The following is a 22,276-nucleotide window of genomic DNA, read 5'->3' as shown; positions in this document are numbered from 1 at the left end:
AGATTGAGAACAGAGACAGCATGAGCCTATCTTGCCCATTATGTAGGCTGAAGCCAAGTAGGTGGAGCTTACTGCTAGTAGGTGGTGCTTGCTGCCATTTTAGTTCGGTGAAAACAATAGCAAATGCTATTGAAAACAATATCAACAGCTTATAAAAAATAATGGACTGCCTATGCATGGTCCATCTGTAAACAGTCTAAAGGTGTTCCAGTTGGATAGGCATTGCCTTTAAAGGAGGAGAACAAGGGATTTTAATTTTTTTATTTGACACCTTTTTTTATTTGAAAGCTTCTCATATCTAGAAGTAAATATGAAATAAAATTGAATATCACTAAAACAGCTTAAAAATTATTGTAGCTGGTAGAAATAGAAGTAATAAACTCTGTATTTTGTGCTCATTTTTCTACACTGTTCTATAGAATACAGTAATACAAGGCCAAATTTCAGTGAGGATAACCTGGTCCCTGATGGGTTCGTCTTAACTGTTGTAATCTGCCTTGGAAAGCCCAGTGTTATAAAGATAGAATATATTGAAAGTAAATGGAAGTAAAATTAAACTCTCATTGGGGCATATGGAATCACATCTTCACATCATCTCTTTTGTACAAGTTTACATCCACTCAGGGATTCCGCTGTAGGTGCCTCACGCCTGCATTTTCTCTTTACATTTGTATTATCTCCAAGCTACTACTTATGGCTCCAGTACACTTCCTCTTCTTGGTACTGTCCCTTCCTAATCTGTTTCTCCATCTGAAACTACTGTACACTGCACGAACACATTGCCCACCCTCTGCTTTCATCATCTCATCATTTGTCCTCTTCCTTCTTCATAGCTCTCAACCTTCAACATTTCCTTCCTTCCATTCATCCATCTCCTTTCTATCTGAGTATATATCGCCTTTGTCGCTGTCGTCATACCTCTCCTATTCTTCTCCGTACTCTCTTGCTCCTTCTCCTGCTCTCCGCTGGGAACATCAATGCCAATCCTGGTCCTCCACATCAGCTCTCATCCTATTTGTGCAGGTCACACCGTGATGTCTCCAATCTAATTTCTGTTCCTCTCTTCCCCCCTTCTTGCCTGCCTTTCTCGTGTGATCTGTGGAATGCCCACTCTGTCTGTAACAAACTTTCCTACATCCATGACCTGTTTATCTCTCGTTATCTCCATTTGCTTGCCCTAACTGAAACTTGGCTTTGTCCTGAAGTCTCTGCTTCAGTCACAGCCCTATGCCATGGAGGTTATCTTTTCTCTCATACTCCTTGGCCAGTTGGCCATGGAGGTGGTGTTGGGCTACTACTTTCAACCTCTTCCACCTCAGTCTCGCTGCTTTTCTTCCTTCGAAGTCCACTCCATCTGTTTATTCGCTCCTCTGCCTCTCCGAGTAGCAGTCATTTATCGACCCCCCTGATAAGTCCCTTTTTTTTCTTTCTCACTAACTTTGACCCCTGGCTTTCCTTCTTTCTTGAACCTTCATCTCCTTCCCTCATTCTTGAGGATTTTAACATTCATGCTAATGATCCCTCTGACTCTTATGCTTCTCAGTTTCTCGCTTTAACATCCTCTTTCAATCTTCAACTGTGCTCCACTACCCCCACTCACCAGAATGGCCACTATCTTGATCTTATCCTCTTCTCAAACTTCTCACTCTCCAGTTTCTGTGCCTTAGCTCTTCCCCTCTCTGACCATCATTTTTTATTTTATTTTAGTTACATTTGTACCCCGCGCTTTTTCCCACTCATGGCAGGCTCAATGCGGCAGGCAATGGAGGGTTAAGTGACTTGCCCAGAGTCACAAGGAGCTGCCTGTGCCGGGAATCGAACTCAGTTCCTCAGTTCCCCAGGACCAAAGTCCACCACCCTAACCACTAGGCCACTCCTCCACTGATATCCATCTGATAACTTACACACTTAAACACCCTCCTCCCTTGTCCCGTCCAATCTTAACCAATACATTTAGAAATCTTCAGGCTATTGACCCTCCTACTCTGTCCTCCAGTGTTTCAGTGGGATGTAAGATCAATGCTGGGCAGACTTTTATGGTCTGGGTCCTGTAAATGACAAAAATAGAACAGCTCAAGGCTGGAGTCTGCTTCAATGGCAAATCCAGTAGTTTGGAAGTTGGGCTGATGTTGGGCAGACTTCTGGTCACCTTGTTGAGAAGACTTGATGGACTGATCAGGTCTTTATCTGCTGACATTTACTATATTACTATGTTCAGTCCTGGCAGAATAATTGAATAGCTATGTTCCAGACTTGATAGAAATCAGGTTGGCTTTGTGGAAAAACAGAGACAATGTGTTAATATATTAAAAGCAATGATGGCAATGCAGATACCATGAGAGAGAGAGAAAAAAACAGCTACATTAAGGCTAGTTGCAGAAAAGCCATTTGATAAAAATACTGTGAGAATATCTCTTCTGGGTATTAGAGCAGCTTTGGATTTGAGAGGCAGGGAGGGAGAGTTTGCTCAGTGGGCTAAAATCTTTTATTTGTTTTCCCTGCAGCAGGCATGTGACAAGGATGTCCTCTGTCCCCATTGCTTTTTATCTGTCTCTGGAGCCTCTAGCAGTCAAACTTAGGAGCGGTAGGGACATTAAGGGCATTAATATTAGATTGTTATACAAGTCTGTCAGTCAGGCTGTCTCTTCCTATAATACTACTCTCTCCCCTGCTCTGAATACTCTCACTCTTCCCACTCCCCGTTCTGTAAGGCGTACCAAACCCCAGCCTTGCCTGCTCTGCCGAACACCTTTGGCTGAAATCCTGTGCGCATGCTGACTTCATACATTTCAAATTCTTGCTGACCTCCTTCCAGTCTGCTCTTTCACTTGCCAAACAGGACTACTGCATCCAGTTGACAAATTCTCTTGGCTCAAATCCTTGATGTCTCTTTGCCACACTGAACTCTCTCCTCAAAGTGCCTTCACCTCCAACTCCCCCTTCACTTCCTCCCCAGACTCTGGCTGAGTACGTTCATGATAAGGTTCACAAGATTAAACTTGAATTCTCAACCAGGTCACCTCCACCTCTCCTTCCCTTAGTCCATTCTCTCAACCCTCCAACCCCTGCCTCCTTTTCTGAAATCACTGAAGAGGAAATTACACATCTTCTTTCCTCCTCAAAACTAACTACCTGTTCTTCCGATCCTATTCCCACCCATCTATTTAACACTATCTCTCCTACTGTCATCCCTTTTATTTGTCATATCCTCAATCTTTCACTTTCCATTGCGACTCTACCTGATGTTCCATTGCGACTGTTCCTGATGCCTTCAAACATGCCGTAGTCACACCACTCCTTAAAAAACCTTCATTGGACGCTACCTGTCCTTCCAACTAGCGCCCCATCTCCCTCCTCGCCTTTCCTATCCAAGATACTTAAACATGCTGTTCACCGCTGTTGCCTTGACTTTTTTTCTCAAGCTATTCTTGATCCACTTCATTCTGGCTTTCGCCCCCTTCATTCAACTGAAACAGCGCTGGCTAAAGTCTCCAATGATATCTTCCTGGCCAGATCCAAAGGTCTCTATTCTATCCTCATCCTTCTCGATCTGTCTGCTGCTTTTGACACTGTTGATTACGCTGTCCTCACTTGGATTTCAGTGCTCTGTTCTTTCCTGGTTCTCTTCTTATCTCACCCATCGTCGTATTTTTGGTGTATACTCTAGTGGATCCTCCTCTGCTTCTATCCCACTGTCAGTTGGTGTACCTCAGGGATCTGTCCTGGGACCTCTTCTTTTCTCCATCTATACTTCTTCCCTTGGTACGCTGATCTCATCCCATGGTTTTCAGTATCATCTTTATTTATTTATTTATTTTATTTATTTATCACATTTGTATCCCACCTTTTCCCACTGAATACAGGCTCAAAGTGGCTTACAATAATACTGTAGTAAAGTTACAAAGCTAGAACTACAATTTTTCAAATTAATAGCAGGCTAGGAATAACAGTTAAACAGCGATTGGTGTTAAAATAAGATAGAATTAACAAATCAAGATAATAAGAAGATAATAAGGTGTAATTAGAGTCCATTGGATCATTAATGATAAGGGGTAATTCTGATTATGTTAAGCCTGAGGGATAAGCCTTCTTAAACAATATTGTTTTCAATGATTTCCTAAAGTTTAAGTAATTCTGGGTAGTTTTTACACTGGGTAGTCTTTACGCTGATGACTCCCAGATCTAGCTCTCCACACCAGAAATCTCAGCAGGAATCCAGGCCAAAGTATCAGCCTGCCTGTCTGACATTGCCGCCTGGATGTCTCGCCGCCATCTGAAACTAAACATGACCAAGACTGAGCTTCTTATCTTTCTCCCTAAACCAGTCTCTCCTCTTCCCCATTCTCTATTTCTGCGGATAACACTTTCATCCTCCCTGTGTCATCAGCTCGTAACCTTGGGGTCATCTTCGACTTCTCTCCTTCTCTGCACATATTCAGCAGACTGCTAAAACCTATCGTTTCTTTCTCTATAATATCACCAAAATTCGCCCTTTCCTTTCTGAGCACACTACTACTAGAACCCTTATCCACACTCTTATCACCTCTCGCTTAGACTATTGCAACTTGCTTCTCACAGGTCTCCCACTTAGCCATCTCTCTCCTCTTCAATCTGTTCAAAATTCTGCCACACGACTTATATTTTGCCAGTGTTGCTATGCTCATATTAGCCCTCTCCTCAAGACACTTCACTGGCTCCCTATCCGTGTCCGCATACAGTTCAAACTCCTCTTATTGACTTATAAGTGCATTCACTCTGCAGCTCCTCAGTACCTCTCCACTCTCATCTCTCCCTACATTCCTCCCCGGGAACTCCGTTCACTGGGTAAATCTCTCTTAGCCGCACCCTTCTCCTCCACCGCTAACTCTAGACTCCGTTCCTTTTATCTTGCTGCACCATATGCCTGGAATAAACTTCCTGAGCCGGTACGTCAAGCTCCATCTCTGGCCGTCTTCAAATCTAGGCTAAAAGCCCACCTTTTTATGCTGCTTTTAATTCCTAACCTTTACTCACTTGTTCAGAACCCTTATTTTATCATCCCCACCTTAGTAATTCCCTTATCTCTTATTTGTCCTGTTTGTCCTAATTAGATTGTATGCTCTGTCGAGCAGGGCCTGTCTCTTCATTTTCAAGTGTACAGCACTACGTATATCTAGTAGCGCTGTAGAAATAAGTAGTAGTAGTTACATTTAAGATACACAAATGGATTATTCTGGTTTTGAGCACGTTTCAGGGTCAAGTGGTTTTAGAAGTTAAAATAATAAAAATAAATATTTTGTTTCATGCAGCTCTCTCATTTGTTGAAACATAACAAAATGGGCTATAAGCCCCTAATGCAGTCCATTGGTTTTCTAAAATTTTGGTCTTGTGATGACTTATACTGTTCCAAAACTGAAAACTCTTTATCTCTTCTTTCTGGTCGATATTAAAAGGAGCTCATTGTAAACACTATCCATCCTAAAAGGTTGTTTTGTGATTGTACATGAGGAATTGTGATATTGCATAAATAAGTGTGTTTTTGTTCCTAGTTATGCATCCAATGATTATGTAATCCTTTCAGGAAAGCCAATTAAATGTTTAACGCAGTGGTTTCCAAACCTTATCCTTAAGGCACCCCAGCCAGTCAGGTTTTCAGGATATCTGCAATGAATACTCATGAGATAGATTTGCATTCTGTGGAGGCAGTGCATCAAATCTCTCTCATGAGTATTCATTGTGGATATCCTGAAAACCTGACTGGCTGGGGTGCCTCCAGGACCAGGTTTGGGAACCACTGGTTTAATGTATTAGTGGAACATAACCATAAAAGGTATTGTCACATTTTCAGTATGGTAATACTAGAGCCCAGCTAAGTAACATGATATTTTGAGTTAGTCTTTACTGGATCAAACTTGCTTTCCTTGTGCCATCACCATCTATTTGGATAAGCAGTGCCTCAAAAGGTGTGATTTTCTTTTCTTTTCTTTTTTTTTTTACATTCATATCCCACAATATCCTAAGCAAATTTGGGTTCAATGTGGCTTATGCCTTTTTTTCAGTTCAAGGTGATTTACATTCAGGTATAGTAGGTATATTCCAGTCTGTGAAAGGCTTACGATCTAAGTTTTGCTTCTGAGGCAATGACAGGTTAAATGATTTGGCTAAGATCACAAGGAGCCACGGTGAGATTTGAACCTATCTTCCCTGGTTCCCAACCCATTACTCTTGGGCTATGCCTCTACTTCACTCATTGATAGCTCAAGGTGAGTTATTTCTATAGAGGGTTTAGATCCCAAGGGCTAAATTATTAATATGTATTAAATCATGTAGTAAATAGCCTCTTCCTTGTCATCAAGCAGATGCAGCCATTACAGATGGGTTTTGTCCATCAACCAGCAGAGGGAGATAGAGAGCACACTTTTTTCAGTGCCTCATACCAGCTTGCTCTACTGCTTCTCTTCAGTATTCTCTATCTCCCCTAGCAGAGTGGCTGCAGCTTCTTCGAGCTCCATCTAAAATCTGCCTGGAGGTTGCTCCTGTGCTTTTGCCAGTTGTTAGCAGGGGTGTTGGAGGCTATAGCAGCTTCACTTTAAAGGCACATAGGTTCGCCCTTTCCCTGCCTTACCCATACCTCCGTGGATGTGGTTTCCCTGTCCTTCCCCACCAACAGTGGATGCAGGCACATAGGTTCGCCCTTCCCCTGCCTTTCCCACTCACCTGAGCCTCCGGAGTTCTATTGACCTCTGCTTTCCTCACAGCGTTAAAAAAAAAAAAAAGTTGCGTCGCGTTTAGACGCTGGAACAGAGGTTTTTTCCTTGCCTTTTTCTGTGGGACCAGAGCTGTGATACTCGGTCCAGTGAGGTAAGAGTGTTTTCTGACTCCTCCGGGGTGGGCCCGCGATCGGGGCGATTTTGGCGCGAACCGCCATTTTGAATTTTACCGCCGTTTTCGGCGATGGCTGCGGAGACAGTAAAGCGCTGTTCCAAGTGTGGCAAGCGCAGATCAGCAGCGGGGCTCTGTAAATCGTGCTGTACAGACGTTAGAGCCGGCCCGAGCATGGCAAGCAACGATTCTTCACGCTCTGAGCTGGCAGCGGGCGCCATTTTGAATTTACCACATGGCGTGACCTCCGCTGAGATGGGGAGGCCTCGGAGTGAGGCTGATATGGGAGCTACTAGCCCCGGCAGAGATCCGGGTGCCCAGGGTGAGTTTTTCTCCCCTGATTTTGTCTTATTAATGCATAAAGCATACATGCTTAAAAGAGCTCTCCCACAAAGCCCGGCACGGGCCTCTTCTAATGCCCCTCCGGTGGATTCTAGCCTGGATATGCCCTCTGAGGCGTTATTCCCTGATAATTGGCAGAATATGAAGCGCAGAAGGGCTCATTCCCCTTCAGAGAGTGCTGCACCTCCTCTCTCCCCCCCCCCCCCCCCCCCCCCCCCCCCCCCCGTGGTCGGGCTGCGAGGATTTGGAGGACTCTGGCAGGCCTTCATGGTGTGAGGAGCCAGAGTCTGGTGCAGAAGTGACTCAGGATCTGGACGATCCCTCCGCGGTGAGGATTTTCCACCGTGATGGGCTGCCAGCGCTTATTTCTGATGCCCTGCAGGCTCTCTCTATTGAGGACCCTGCCAGTGGCACAGCCTCCTCTGTGAATCCTAGGATGGCTAGTTCCAAAAAGCCTGTTCGAGCCTTTCCTTTGCATGACTCCATCCAAGAGCTTATTTCGGCTCAATGGGCTGACCCTGAGGGACCTTTGAAAGTTTCCAGGGTTATGGGGCAATTATACCCTCTGAGTGAGGAGCATATGGCTCGCTTTGCTATGCCTAAAGTGGATGCCCTAGTCACAGCTGTGACAAAGAGAACTACCCTTCCTGTTGAAGGAGGTGTTGCCCTGAAGGATATTCAAGACTGTAGACTGGAATCAGCACTTAAACGGTCATTTGAAATTGCAGGTCTCACTATTTGGGCGTCTGCATGCAGTTGTTATGCTGCTAGAGCCTGCCTGGCTTGGTTGCAACAGGCAGTGGAACAGCCCGGTGATGGAGCGGAGCCCTTTTCAGATGTGGCTCCGCAGATGGAGTCGGCCTTGTCCTTTCTTGCTGACGCCCTTTATGATATTGTCAGAGCTTCGGCTAAACACATGGCAGTAGCAGTGGCGGCTCGCCGTCTTCTTTGGCTACGGCATTAGGCGGCAGACATGGCCTCTAAGCAAAGGTTGGTGAAGTTGCCCTTTCAAGGCCTTCTTCTGTTTGGTGAGGAGTTGGAGAAAATTGTGAAGGGCCTGGGTGAGGCTAAACCCCAGCGCTTGCCCGAAGATAGGCCTCGGCCTTTCTCTAAGGGTGCGGCGGTCCACTCCTCTTACAGACCTCGCTTCCGTGAAGCTCGAAGGTACCGCCCGGGGCGTTCTGCTGGGTTCACTTCTCGTGCCCGTTTTCAGCAGAGGAACTCCTTTCGCTCGGACAAACGTTCCACAGCCACTGGCTCAAGGCCTGGAGTTCAGGGGCGACCCTCTCAATGATGGTGCGCCAGCCCTCTCCTCGAGTCCTGTCATTGGAGGACGTCTTTCCCTCTTTGCCGAGGAGTGTACATAAGTACATATATAAGTACATAAGTAATGCCATACTGGGAAAAGACCAAGGGTCCATCGAGCCCAGCATCCTGTCCACGACAGCTGCCAATCCAGGCCAAGGGCACCTGGCAAGCTTCCCAAACGCACAAACATTCTATACATGTTATTCCTGGAATTTTGGAGTTTTCCAAGTCCGTTTAGTAGCGGTTTATGGACTTGTCCTTTAGGAAACCGTCCAACCCCTTTTTAAACTCTGCTAAGCTAACCGCCTTCACCACTTTCTCCGGCAACGAATTCCAGAGTTTAATTACACGTTGGGTGAAGAAAAATTTTCTCCGATTTGTTTTAAATTTACTACACTGTAGTTTCATCGCATGCCCCCTAGTCCTAGTATTTTTGGAAAGCGTGAACAGACGCTTCACATCCACCTGTTCCACTCCACTCATTATTTTATATACCTCTATCATGTCTCCCCTCAGCCGTCTCTTCTCCAAGCTGTATAGCCCTAGCCTCCTTAGTCTTTCTTCATAGGGAAGTCGTCCCATCCCCGCTATCATTTTAGTCGCCCTTCGCTGCACCTTTTCCAATTCTACTATATCTTTCTTGAGATGCGGCGACCAGAATTGAACACAATACTCAAGATGCGGTCGCACCATGGAGCGATACAACGGCATTATAACATCCTCACACCTGTTTTCCATACCTTTCCTGATAATACCCAACATTCTATTCGCTTTCTTAGCCGCAGCAGCACACTGAGCAGAAGGTTTCAGTGTGTTATCGACGACGACACCCAGATCCCTTTCTTGGTCCGTAACTCCTAACGTGGAACCTTGCATGACGTAGCTATAATTCAGGTTCTTTTTTCCCACATGCATCACCTTGCACTTGCTCACATTAAACATCATCTGCCATTTAGCCGCCCAGTCTCCCAGTCTCGTAAGGTCCTCTTGTAATTTTTCACAATCCTGTCGCGATTTAACGACTTTGAATAACTTTGTGTCATCAGCAAATTTAATTACCTCGCTAGTTACTCCCATCTCTAAATCATTTATAAATATATTAAAAAGCAGCGGTCCTAGCACAGACCCCTGAGGAACCCCACTAACTACCCTTCTCCATTGTGAATACTGCCCATTTAACCCCACTCTCTGTTTCCTATCCTTCAACCAGTTTTTAATCCACAATAGGACATTTCCTCCTATCCCATGACCCTCCAATTTCCTCTGTAGCCTTTCATGAGGTACCTTGTCAAACGCCTTTTGAAAATCCAGATACACAATATCAACCGACTCCCCTTTGTCCACATGTTTGTTCACTCCTTCAAAGAATTGAAGTAAATTGGTCAGGCAAGATTATCCCACACAAAAGCCATGCTGACTTGGTCTCAGTAATCCATGTCCTCGGATGTGCTCTGTAATTTTGTTTTTGATAATAGTCTCTACCATTTTCCCCGGCACCGACGTCAGACTCACCGGTCTATAATTTCCCGGATCTCCCCTGGAGCCTTTTTTAAAAATGGGCGTTACATTGGCCACCCTCCAATCTTCTGGTACCACGCTCGATTTTAAGGATAAGTTGCATATCACTAGCAGTAGCTCCGCAAGCTCGTTTTTCAGTTCTATCAGTACTCTAGGATGAATACCATCCGGTCCAGGAGATTTGCTACTCTTCAGTTTGCCGAACTGCCCCATTACGTCCTCCAGGTTTACCGTGAAGTCAGTAAGTTTCTCCGACTCGTCCGCTTGAAATACCATTTCCGACACCGGTATCCCACCCAAATCTTCCTCGGTGAAGACCGAAGCAAAGAATTCATTCAGTCTCTCCGCTACGTCTTTGTCTTTCTTGATCGCCCCTTTTACCCCTCGGTCATCCAGCGGCCCAACCGATTCTTTTGCCGGCTTCCTGCTTTTAATATACCGAAAAAAATTTTTACTATGTTTTTTTGCCTCTAATGTTATCTTTTTTTCATACTCCCTCTTGGCCTTCTTAATCTGCACCTTGCATTTGCTTTGACACTCCTTATGCTGTTTCTTGTTATTTTCAGACGGTTCCTTCTTCCATTTTCTGAAGGCGTTTCTTTTAGTCCTAATAGCTTCCTTCACCTCACTTTTCAACCAGGCCGGGTGTCTTTTGGACTTCCGTCTTTCTTTTCTAATTCGCGGAATATGTATGGCCTGGGCCTCCAGGATGGTATTTTTGAACAGCGTCCACGCCTGTTGTACAGTTTTTACTCTCTCAGTTGCCCCCCTAAGTTTTTTTTTTACCGTTCTTCTCATTTTATCATAGTCTCCTTTTTTAAAGTTAAACGCTAATGTATTTGACTTTCTGTGTACAGTTACTTCAAGGTTGATGTCAAAACTGATCATATTATGATCACTGTTATCAAGCGGCCCCAGTACCATAACGTCCCTCACCAGATCATGCGCTCCACTAAGGACCAAGTCTAGAATTTTTCCTTCTCTCGTCGGCTTCTGCACCAGTTGCTCCATAAAGCTGTCCTTGATTTCATCAAGGAATTGTATCTCTGTAGCGTGTCCCGATGTTACATTTACCCAGTCTATATTTGGATAATTGAAGTCACCCATTATTATCACATTGCCCATTTTGTTCGCGTCTCTGATTTCTTTTATTATTTCTGTGTCTACCTGCTCATCCTGGCGAGGTGGATGGTAGTACACTCCTATCACCATTTTTTTCCCTTTTATACATGGAATTTCAACCCACAGTGATTCAAAGGTGTGATTTGTGTCCTGCTGAATTTGTAATCTATCTGAGTCAAGGCTCTCTTTAATATACAATGCTACCCCTCCACCAGTCCGGTCTACCCTATCATTACGATATACTTTGTACCCCGGTATGACAGTGTCCCACTGGTTATCCTCCTTCCACCAGGTCTCAGTAATGCCTATTATATCCAATTTTTCATTTAGTGCAATATATTCCAACTCTCCCATCTTATTTCTTAGACTCCTAGCATTTGCATATAGACATTTCAGAGTATGTTTGTTGTTCTTATTTGCATGATGCTTAGTACCTGACACTATTGATTTGACATCTTTTGTCTGATCTTTAGTTGTATTTAAGGGCACCTGGCCTACCACGGTCTGTTGTGCAACCTCACTATCCAGAAACCCTATCTTCTGGAGTGGGCCAACATTTCCTCAGATCAGTGGGTCTTGGACCTGATCAGAGACGGTTAAAGAATAGAATTCGAAACCCCTGTAAGAGACGTGTTTGTGGAGTCCAGATGCGGTTCTGCCGCCAAACGGGCGGCGGTAGAGGAGACTTTACAAGGTCTGATTCAGATAGGAGCCGTGTCCCCGGTACCTCCCGCCGAACACGGCTGCGGCCGCTACTCCATCTACTTTGTGGTGCCGCGAAAAGGAGGGTCTTTTCGTCCTATTCTGGACTTAAAAGAATTAAACAAGTCCCTGAGAGTGCGGCATTTTCACATGGAAACCCTGCGCTCCGTCATTGCGGCGGTACAGCCAGGAGAGTTTCTCACGTCTCTGGACCTGAAAGAAGCTTACTTGCACATTCCAATTTGGCCCCCGCACCAGAAGTTTCTGAGGTTTGCGGTGATGGGAAAGCATTTCCAGTTATGGGCCTTGCCTTTTGGCCTCGCCACAGCTCCCCGCACCTTTTTGAAGGTTATGGTGGTAGTAGCTACCTTTTTAAGGCGAGAGGATATTCGGGTTCACCCGTACCTGGACGACTGGCTCATTCGAGCAAACTCTGCTGCAGAGAGTCAGCATGTAACAGCCAGAGTGGTCTCAGTACTTCAGTCTCTGGGCTGGGTCGTCAATTTGGCCAAAAGTCACCTGACCCCCTCGCAGTCTCTAGAATATTTGGGGGCCAGTTTCGACACAGCCTCGGGGTATGTGTACCTACCCGAGCAAAGGCGGTGCAAGCTTCAGAATCAGGTCCATCTGCTCCTGAGGATGCCCCGCCCGCGAGCTTGGGACATTGTCCAGCTGCTTGGATCGATGACGGCCACCATGGAACTGGTGCCCTGTGCGAGAGCGCACCTGAGACCTCTACAGTATGCTCTACTCCAAAGATGGTCTCCAGTATCTCAGGATTATCAATGCAGACTCTCTTGGCTCTCTGCGGCCCGACTCGGCATGGAGTGGTGGCTCTCAGACAGCATGCTGCGGCGAGGAATGCCGCTGGCGCTCCCCAATTGGTGCCTAATGGTGACAGATGCCAGTCTGAAAGGCTGGGGCGCACATTGCAAGGGGAAGCATGCCCAGGGTCTATGGACACCCGAGGAGTCGGAGTGGTCCATCAACCGCCTAGAGTTGAAAGCGGTGTTTCAGGCGCTTCTGGCCTTTCAAGTGACCCTGGAAGGATTGGCTGTCAGAGTGATGTCGGACAACACGACAGCAGTGGCCTACATAAATCGACAAGGCGGCACTCAGTGCAGAGCTCTAGCCGCGCAGGCCGAACAAATTTGCCACTGGGCCGAGCTGCATCTACAGTTTCTGTCGGCAGCTCACATTGCAGGTCAGAGCAACGTGCAAGCCGATTATCTAAGCAGGCATCAGATCGATCCAGCGGAGTGGGAACTTGCAGACGAAGTGTTCCTGCAGATATATGCCAAGTGGGGCAAGCCCGTGATGGATCTAATGGCGACAAGCTCCAATGCCAAAGTCCCGTGCTTCTTCAGCAGACGGAGAGATCCTTGCGCGGCGGGGTTGGATGCCTTGGCTCAACCCTGGCCTCCGGGCCTACTGTATGTGTTCCCTCCGTGGCCCTTGATAGGGCGAGTGCTCCTGCGGATTCGGCTGCATCCAGGAGAAGTGGTTCTTGTCGCCCCGGATTGGCCCAGGAGGCCTTGGTATGCAGACCTCCGACAGATGCTCGTAGAGGATCCCCTTCAGTTACCTCTGGTTCCCAACCTGTTGTCACAGGGTCCGGTGACCATGGAGGACGCTGGCCGATTTGGTCTTATGGCCTGGCGATTGAGAGGGCGCAATTGAGAGGCAGAGGCTATTCCAATAAAGTAATTACCACTCTCCTGCAAGCCCGCAAGCGTTCCACTTCCGTGGCTTATGCCAGGATTTGGCGCCAGTTTGAAGTCTGGTGTGCTTCCAGAGAGATCACACCCCTGCGGGCTCCTGTCTCGCCGATTCTGGTCTTTTTGCAGGATGGTGTACAAAAAGGCTTGGCCTATAATTCCCTGCGGGTGCAAGTGGCAGCATTGGCCTCCCTGCGTGGCAAGGTTGAAGGCGTGTCTTTAGCTGCTCATCCGGATGTGGCACGGTTTCTTAGAGGGGTGCTTCAGCTCCGTCCTCCGTGCGTGCACCTTGTCCAGCGTGGAACCTGGGGCTAGTGCTGAAGGCCCTTCAGGATGCTCCCTTTGAACCGCTTCGGCGTGCTTCAGAGAAAGATTTGACACTGAAGGCCATCTTGTTAGTGGCCATTACTTCGGCGAGACGGGTGTCAGAGCTCCAGGCGCTGTCCTGTAGAGACCCTTTTCTGCAGTTTTCAGAGTCCGGGGTCACGGTTCGGACCTTGCCTTCCTTCTTGCCTAAGGTGGTTTCAGCGTTTTACCTAAACCAACCTATTTTCTTGCCCTCCTTTGTCGAGGAGGAGTTTCCAGAATCTTTTGGGCAATTGCACCTGTTGGACGTGCGCAGGACTCTGCTGCAGTATCTGCGAGTTACTAACTCTTTCAGGACCTCTGATCATCTGTTTGTTTTGCTATCAGGTCCTCGCAGAGGGTCTCCAGCGTCTAAAGCCACTATTGCCCGCTGGCTTAAAGAATCTATCTTTTCAGCTTATTTGCTTGCTTGCCGGCCGGCCTCCGCCTGATGCCTTTAAAGGCGCATTCCACTAGAGGAATTTCCACTTCTTGGGCTGAAACTGGAGCGCACTCTCTTCAAGAGATTTGTAGTGCAGCAACATGGGCTTCTAAGCTCTCTTTTGGCCCGACATTACAGGCTGGATGTGGCTGCCAGGAGGGACGCACATTTTGGAGCGCAAGTGCTGGCGCGTGGTGTGGCTTGTTCCCACCCTATCTAGGGATTGCTTTGATACATCCCATCTGTAATAGCTGCATCTGCTTGATGACAAGGAAGGGAAAATTAGGTTCTTACCGTTATAATTTTCTTTCCTTTAGTCATAGCAGATGCAGCCATGATCCCTCCCTGTCTGATGCTATCTGCTGTAAATCTATTTCAGGTTCTGTTCGTGTTTCCTGGAGATTCCGTCCTTGGGAGAAAGTCGGAAAACAGTCTTCAGAATTCTTGTTCAGTTAAAGGAGGATGACTTAATTCCCTCCAGTTTCATGTTTTGGAGGATGAGTTTATTCCCTCCAGGATGATGAGTTTATTCCCTCCAGTTATGTCTCAGTGGAGGATGAGTTTATGCCCTCCAGGAGGATGTTTCATTCCCTCCATTCTGAGTTAATGCCCTTTGTGGTAGGGCCATCGTTCGCTGTGAGGAAAGCTTATGTTATTTCCATTGCGGTTTGCCATACTGCTTTGGAAGCTTCAAATACTGAAGAGAGGCAGTGGAGCAAACTGGTATGAGGCACTGAAAAAAGTGTGCTCTCTGTCTCCCTCTGCTGGTTGATGGACACAACCCATCTGTAATGGCTGCATCTGCTATGACTAAAGGAAAGAAAATTATCACGGTAAGAACCTAATTTTCCCATTGGAAGGAGAAATGACTTGCCCAAGATCACATGGAGCATAAGTGAAAAAAATGGAAAACCCTAGCTTAGTTGGCTTCATTCTGCTCTAACCACTAAGCTGCTACTCCACTCCTCAACCCTTAAAAAAATGTTTTGAGAAGTGCAGCATATTGAATCAGTAGGTCATAGATACATGATTTTAACTATATCTATTTTGTAACACTCATTTTCAAGGTATAATGATCATTGAAGTTCTTTCTTAGCAAGAAGCTGAGATGTCCTGCACTGCATGCTTAGAATCATACAGGTGACTTGGGCCACTTGAGAGTGTAGGCATTTTACATAAATTTTGTTTGCAACATGTAGAATACCCAGCTTTCCCTTACCTCTGTGCCGTTTTTATCATTCAGCGATCCGTGATGGAGGCAGAACCAATCCGTAGTAATTTCTACATAGGACTGGCACTGGCTGTCGTATCCAGCATTTTAATTGGAGGAAGTTTTATCCTGAAGAAGAAAGGACTCCTCAAGTTGTCCAGCAGTGGCTTGGTGAGGGCAGGTACTCTAGCCTCAGTTCCTATTGTTTGAAGGACACAATTTTGTTTAGTTTATTGATTTGAAAGAAAAGCACAAAGTATTTATTTATTTATTTGGATTTTGCTCACATCTTTTTCAGTAGTAGCTCAAGGTGAGGTACATTCAAGTACACTAGGTGGTTCCCTGTCCCAGGAGGGCACGCAATCTAAGTTTGTACCTGAGTCAATAGTTGCTATTCCTGGTATCCAGGCAATCCTTGAGAAAGGATACAGAGGTAAACTTATGAGGCATGAGCTAAATTTATATTTTATAAATATTTTATATTTGAACCTGTCTTTTCTGGTACTAAGCCTGCTGTTCTATTATGCTACTCCTCTTTGGAGTCTGTCATCTAGCACAGGTTAAGGTTATCCATAAAAGCAGTATTATAGTCGGTTGCAGAGCCCTTAAGGAAGGGGTGTTACGTGGCTCTTGGAGAAGACACACAAATATTTTTCTTCAGTGTTCAGCCCTTTTCAGGTTTACAAACTTTCACCCCCCCCCCCCCTAAAAAAAGGAACAATGAGTTGTTCTCTGCCTGTTCTTCCACTTCCCCACACCCAGAGCACGCAGCAGACCGACTACATTCAGATTGAGCATTTGGTTCTGAAAAATTAAAAGTATTTGGGTCAATATTCAAATGCTCTTATGTAGTTGCACTGGATACATTTTGCTGGTATAAGGTCATGTGGTAGGTGCCTATTCTATAACAAAAGCTAAGTGCCCAGGTTCCGTTATAGAATACATGCATAACCCAGTATGCGGGTGTCTTAAGTGTGGCAGAAAGGTGTAAGTTATGTTTGTAAGTGGGAGCCCCACCTATGTCCCACCCGTTCTTCATCCCTATGTACACCCCCTCCCTTGCAAATATGTGCCACATAAATTGAACAGGTATTTGCAGAATAGTGCCTAGGTGCCATGCCAGCACTTAGTCCATATGTGTGCACATATGCATATAAGTGCTAGTAGTCTAAGAGAAGACGGAAAGTGAGAGAAGAAACAGACTCTTAAAAAATAGACCAAAGATGCTGGATATGAATCAGAAGTTTAATAAAAGATGACTCAACACGGTACCATGTTTCGGCACTGAAAGTGCCTTCTTCGAGAGTCTATATAAATATGAATAAAAATGTGTAAAACATATTGTATATATATATTAAAAAAGGATAAAAGCATAAACATTGAAAATTAAATTAAGGGCTAAAAACTACATGAATATAAAAGAACAACAAAAAGCACATAAAATAAAATGTCAGTACAGAGGAGGACAAGCAAAAGTACAACATTGTTGAAGTGAAATCAATATTTATTTATTTGTTGCATTTGTATGCCACAATTTCCCACCAATATAAAATACCATCATTTTAAATCAAGGGTGGAACGAGTAGTATTGAAAACACATCTCACTATTGTTCAGAAGCAGATGTATAAGATTAAATGTGCTTCTGTGGAAGGGAGCAAGGGGATGTGTATATGTGTGTGTCAAAAACATAAGTGTATGTGTATGCAGGAACTAACCTTGGTTAACGTGTCTGGTAATCTTTATCTTCAGAATAAAATCTTTAAAAAGTAGAACGTCGTGGTCTGGAAAAAGTGGCAAAACTCAAATAACCATGCAATGCAATGTGAATGACCTGAGTATGTATCATGAAAGAAAAAAGTACTACAGTGGGACCAGAAAGAATGAATATAAAATAATCAAAATCTACGATTGTATAGGCTCATGATGTATCTATGGGACCAAAAGAGGTGGTACTGAAAAAAGGAAAATGAAAAACAAGATTCCATATCATCATGCTGATCAATCCATAGACTGGTGGGTTGTGTCCATCTACCAGCAGGTGGAGATAGAGAGCAATCCATTTGCCTCCCTATATATGTGGTCATGTGCTGCCGGAAACTCCCCAGTATGTTCTCTATCTCAGCAGGTGGTGGTCACACACAGCAGCAGCTCTGGCTAGGTCTCCAAGCCTAATTTTTAGGTTTTGTTGAGTACCTGGGGTTGAGGGCTCTTCTTGAGCAAGTGCAAACCTGGTGGCGCCAGGTCCCTTCTTTTCTCCCCCCTCCCGCTGGCTCCGTTAAAAAAAAAAAAAAAAATTTTGACGTCCTTAAAGGCGTTTATTTCGACGTTTATTTAAACGTTTATTGCAGCTACTCACTGGGACACCAGGTCGTTACAGCTCGGAGCGAGAAGCAGGTAATTTTTACCTTTTTATAGCGGGCAGGGGGTTCCCCGATCGATCTCCACGTGGCCTATGGCGTCGGAGGGCGAAGGCGCGAAGAATCGCTCCCCGGACCGCGTGTGCGCTTCTAATGGGGATGCGGGGGTCTTAAAGTCTGATTCGCCCTTGTTGGGTGTCAGTTCGGAGGCCGGTCAGTGTCCCGGGTCTTCCTCCGGTGCGGCGGTTTTTCCCGCCATAAACGCCCATCCCCCGCTGCTCGCCTCCGCCATCTTGGTCGGCCACTCTGCTCGGACGGCTTCTTCTTGGGCCGCCCTTGAGCTGGGAGACGTTAATGCCATGGCCGCCCTTGATTTGGGCGACGGCAAAAAAGCGGCTAAAGTTAAGCGCCGTTCTTCCTGCGCGGCTCCTTCGCGGAGTGTCACGCCGGACACCATCTTGGATGCGCAGCATGTTTCTCCCCCGCTCTTGCGAGCGCCGGTTGAGGGTGCGTCTAGGGCTGTGGCCCAGGCTGCTGAAGTGCACAGTCTGGGGGGTTTCTCCCCCGAGTTTATTTTGCTGCTGCATCAGGCCTTCCTTATGCAAAACGCTGCCCCTTCTCCCTTGTCCGATAAAGGGGTTGAGGCCCCCGGAAGTAAACGCCCTCGGGTGGATTCCCAGGCCTTAGAGGACTCTGTTTCCTCTGATGTACAGTGGTGGAAATAAGTATTTGATCCCTTGCTGATTTTGTAAGTTTGCCCACTGACAAAGACATGAGCAGCCCATAATTGAAGGGTAGGTTATTGGTAACAGTGAGAGATAGCACATCACAAATTAAATCCGGAAAATCACATTGTGGAAAGTATATGAATTTATTTGCATTCTGCAGAGGGAAATAAGTATTTGATCCCCCACCAACCAGTAAGAGATCTGGCCCCTACAGACCAGGTAGATGCTCCAAATCAACTCGTTACCTGCATGACAGACAGCTGTCGGCAATGGTCACCTGTATGAAAGACACCTGTCCACAGATTCAGTGAATCAGTCAGACTCTAACCTCTACAAAATGGCCAAGAGCAAGGAGCTGTCTAAGGATGTCAGGGACAAGATCATACACCTGCACAAGGCTGGAATGGGCTACAAAACCATCAGTAAGACGCTGGGCGAGAAGGAGACAACTGTTGGTGCCATAGTAAGAAAATGGAAGAAGTACAAAATGACTGTCAATCGACAAAGATCTGGGGCTCCACGCAAAATCTCACCTCGTGGGGTATCCTTGATCATGAGGAAGGTTAGAAATCAGCCTACAACTACAAGGGGGGAACTTGTCAATGATCTCAAGGCAGCTGGGACCACTGTCACCACGAAAACCATTGGTAACACATTACGACATAACGGATTGCAATCCTGCAGTGCCCGCAAGGTCCCCCTGCTCCGGAAGGCACATGTGACGGCCCGTCTGAAGTTTGCCAGTGAACACCTGGATGATGCCGAGAGTGATTGGGAGAAGGTGCTGTGGTCAGATGAGACAAAAATTGAGCTCTTTGGCATGAACTCAACTCGCCGTGTTTGGAGGAAGAGAAATGCTGCCTATGACCCAAAGAACACCGTCCCCACTGTCAAGCATGGAGGTGGAAATGTTATGTTTTGGGGGTGTTTCTCTGCTAAGGGCACAGGACTACTTCACCGCATCAATGGGAGAATGGATGGGGCCATGTACCGTACAATTCTGAGTGACAACCTCCTTCCCTCCGCCAGGGCCTTAAAAATGGGTCGTGGCTGGGTCTTCCAGCACGACAATGACCCAAAACATACAGCCAAGGCAACAAAGGAGTGGCTCAGGAAGAAGCACATTAGGGTCATGGAGTGGCCTAGCCAGTCACCAGACCTTAATCCCATTGAAAACTTATGGAGGGAGCTGAAGCTGCGAGTTGCCAAGCGACAGCCCAGAACTCTTAATGATTTAGAGATGATCTGCAAAGAGGAGTGGACCAAAATTCCTCCTGACATGTGTGCAAACCTCATCATCAACTACAGAAGACGTCTGACCGCTGTGCTTGCCAACAAGGGTTTTGCCACCAAGTATTAGGTCTTGTTTGCCAGAGGGATTAAATACTTATTTCCCTCTGCAGAATGCAAATAAATTCATATACTTTCCACAATGTGATTTTCCGGATTTAATTTGTGATGTGCTATCTCTCACTGTTACCAATAACCTACCCTTCAATTATGGGCTGCTCATGTCTTTGTCAGTGGGCAAACTTACAAAATCAGCAAGGGATCAAATACTTATTTCCACCACTGTAGATGAGGGCAGTGTATCTGAGTTCTCCCAACGGTCCTTTGGGGATTCCTTGGAGGAGACGGATTCCCGCTCGGATGGAGCGGATGACCCCTCTGCAGCGCGGATCTTTCGCTCAGAGGATTTGCCCAACCTGTTAGTGCAGGCCATGAGCATTTTGAAGATTTCCTCTCCAGAGGACGTCTCTCCCTCAGCCCCTGTTGGCTCCGCCATTATGCTGGGGACGAAGCGCCCGCCTAGAACCTTCCACGTGCATGATGCCATGCACACCTTAATTTCGGCTCAATGGGATGTCCCGGAAGTGAGCCTCAAAGTGGCTAGGGCTATGTCCCGCCTCTATCCTTTGCCTGAAAGTGAACGGGAGGCCTTTCTTTGGCCTACCGTGGATTCTTTAATCACTGCGGTGACTAAGAAAACGGCGTTGCCGGTGGAAGGTGGCACGGCCCTAAAGGACGCCCAAGACAGGAGATTGGAGGCGGCCTTAAGGTCGTCCTTCGAGGCGGCTGCCTTAAGTTTGCAGGCCTCAGTTTGCGGCTCCTACGTGGCCAGGGCGTGCCTGACGATTGTGCAGCGGGCTTCCCCCTCGGATCCTTCCTTGAGGGCTGATTGGCCGGCCCTGGAATCGGGCTTGGCTTATTTGGCAGACTTACTGTATGATGTCTTGAGAGCCTCGGCTAAAGGTATGGCTCAGACAGTCTCTGCGCGGCAGTGGCTTTGGCTGAAACATTGGTCTGCGGACCACGCCTCTAAGTCCTGCCTGGCTAAGTTGCCTTTTAAAGGCAAGCTGCTCTTTGGGGTCGAGCTGGACAAAATTGTGACCGATCTCGGCACGTCTAAGGGCAAGAGGTTACCAGAGGTCAGGGCTCGGGCCAGTGCTCGCCCCGGTATCTCCAGAGGACGGTTTCAGGAAGCCCGTCGGTACCGCCCGGGCAAGTCGGGCTCCTCTGCCCCCTCTTCCTTCAAGAGGAACTTCTCCCCCAAGCAGCATTCCTTTCGCAGAGACCGCTGTCCCGGAGGTGCGCCCTCCGGTCCTCCCCCAGGGTCTCGTACCCAATGACGGGGTCCTGGTCCATGGCCCAGTGCAGATTGGAGGACGCCTGTCCTCGTTTCTGGGCGAGTGGACCAGGGTAACTTCAGACGCTTGGGTGCTGGAAGTCATCAGAGACGGCTACAAGCTAGAGTTCTGCCGACCCTTAAGAGACGGGTTTGTACTCTCTCCCTGCAAGTCTCCGGTCAAAGCTGTGGCAGTGCAGCAGACCTTGGACAATCTGATCCGCCTGGGTGCGGTCGTTCCGGTGCCAGAAAATCAGCTTGGCAAGGGACGTTACTCCATTTACTTTGTGGTACCAAAGAAAGGAGGTTCTGTACGGCCTATCCTCGACCTCAAAGGGGTCAATCGGGCCTTGAAAGTTCGGCACTTTCGCATGGAGACTCTCCGCTCTGTTATAGCGGCAGTGAAGGCAGGGGAGTTCCTGGCATCCTTGGACATCAAGGAAGCGTACTTGCATATTCCCATCTGGCCTTCTCATCAACGCTTTCTGCGTTTTGCAGTCCTGGGCCGACACTTCCAGTTCAGAGCCCTCCCGTTCGGGTTGGCTACTGCTCCGTGGACCTTCTCCAAAGTAATGGTGGTCATCGCGGCCTTCCTGCGAAAGGAAGGAGTACAAGTCCATCCTTATCTGGACGACTGGTTGATCCGAGCCCCCTCTTATACAGAGTGCGGCAAACTGTGGACCGGGTGATTGCTCTTTTGAGCTCCCTGGGGTGGATCATCAACTGGGAGAAAAGCCAGCTGCGCCCGACTCAGTCCCTGGAGTATCTGGGAGTTCGATTCGACACCCAAGTGGGCAGAGTGTTCCTGCCGGACAATCGGATTGTCAAACTTCAGGCTCAGGTGGACCAGTTCCTAGTAGCCTCTCCGCTTCGGGCTTGGGACTATGTGCAGCTGTTGGGCTCTATGACGGCCACGATGGAAGTAGTGCCCTGGGCCAGGGCTCATATGAGACCACTACAACACTCTCTGCTGCAGTGCTGGACTCCGGTGTCGGA

At 47.0% G+C, this 22,276-nt stretch overlaps 1 protein-coding gene across 4 annotated transcripts in view; it reads left to right on the top strand.

The window, feature by feature from the left end:
- LOC115474681 (magnesium transporter NIPA2-like) overlaps window positions 1-22,276 on the top strand; it is a 54,455-nt gene that overhangs the window by 7,670 nt on the left and 24,509 nt on the right. For all 4 annotated transcript variants that reach the window (XM_030210282.1, XM_030210283.1, XM_030210280.1 and 1 more), the window contains one exon: window positions 15,602-15,749. In XM_030210282.1, the coding sequence (XP_030066142.1) occupies window positions 15,611-15,749 (139 nt within the window). In that variant the 5' untranslated portion in view covers window positions 15,602-15,610. The remainder of the gene's footprint in view (window positions 1-15,601; window positions 15,750-22,276) is intronic.

This window comes from Microcaecilia unicolor, chromosome 7, assembly GCF_901765095.1.
Source record: "Microcaecilia unicolor chromosome 7, aMicUni1.1, whole genome shotgun sequence".
NCBI classification, from domain to species: domain Eukaryota; kingdom Metazoa; phylum Chordata; class Amphibia; order Gymnophiona; family Siphonopidae; genus Microcaecilia; species Microcaecilia unicolor.
This window is presented reverse-complemented; position numbering and strand designations above follow the sequence as displayed.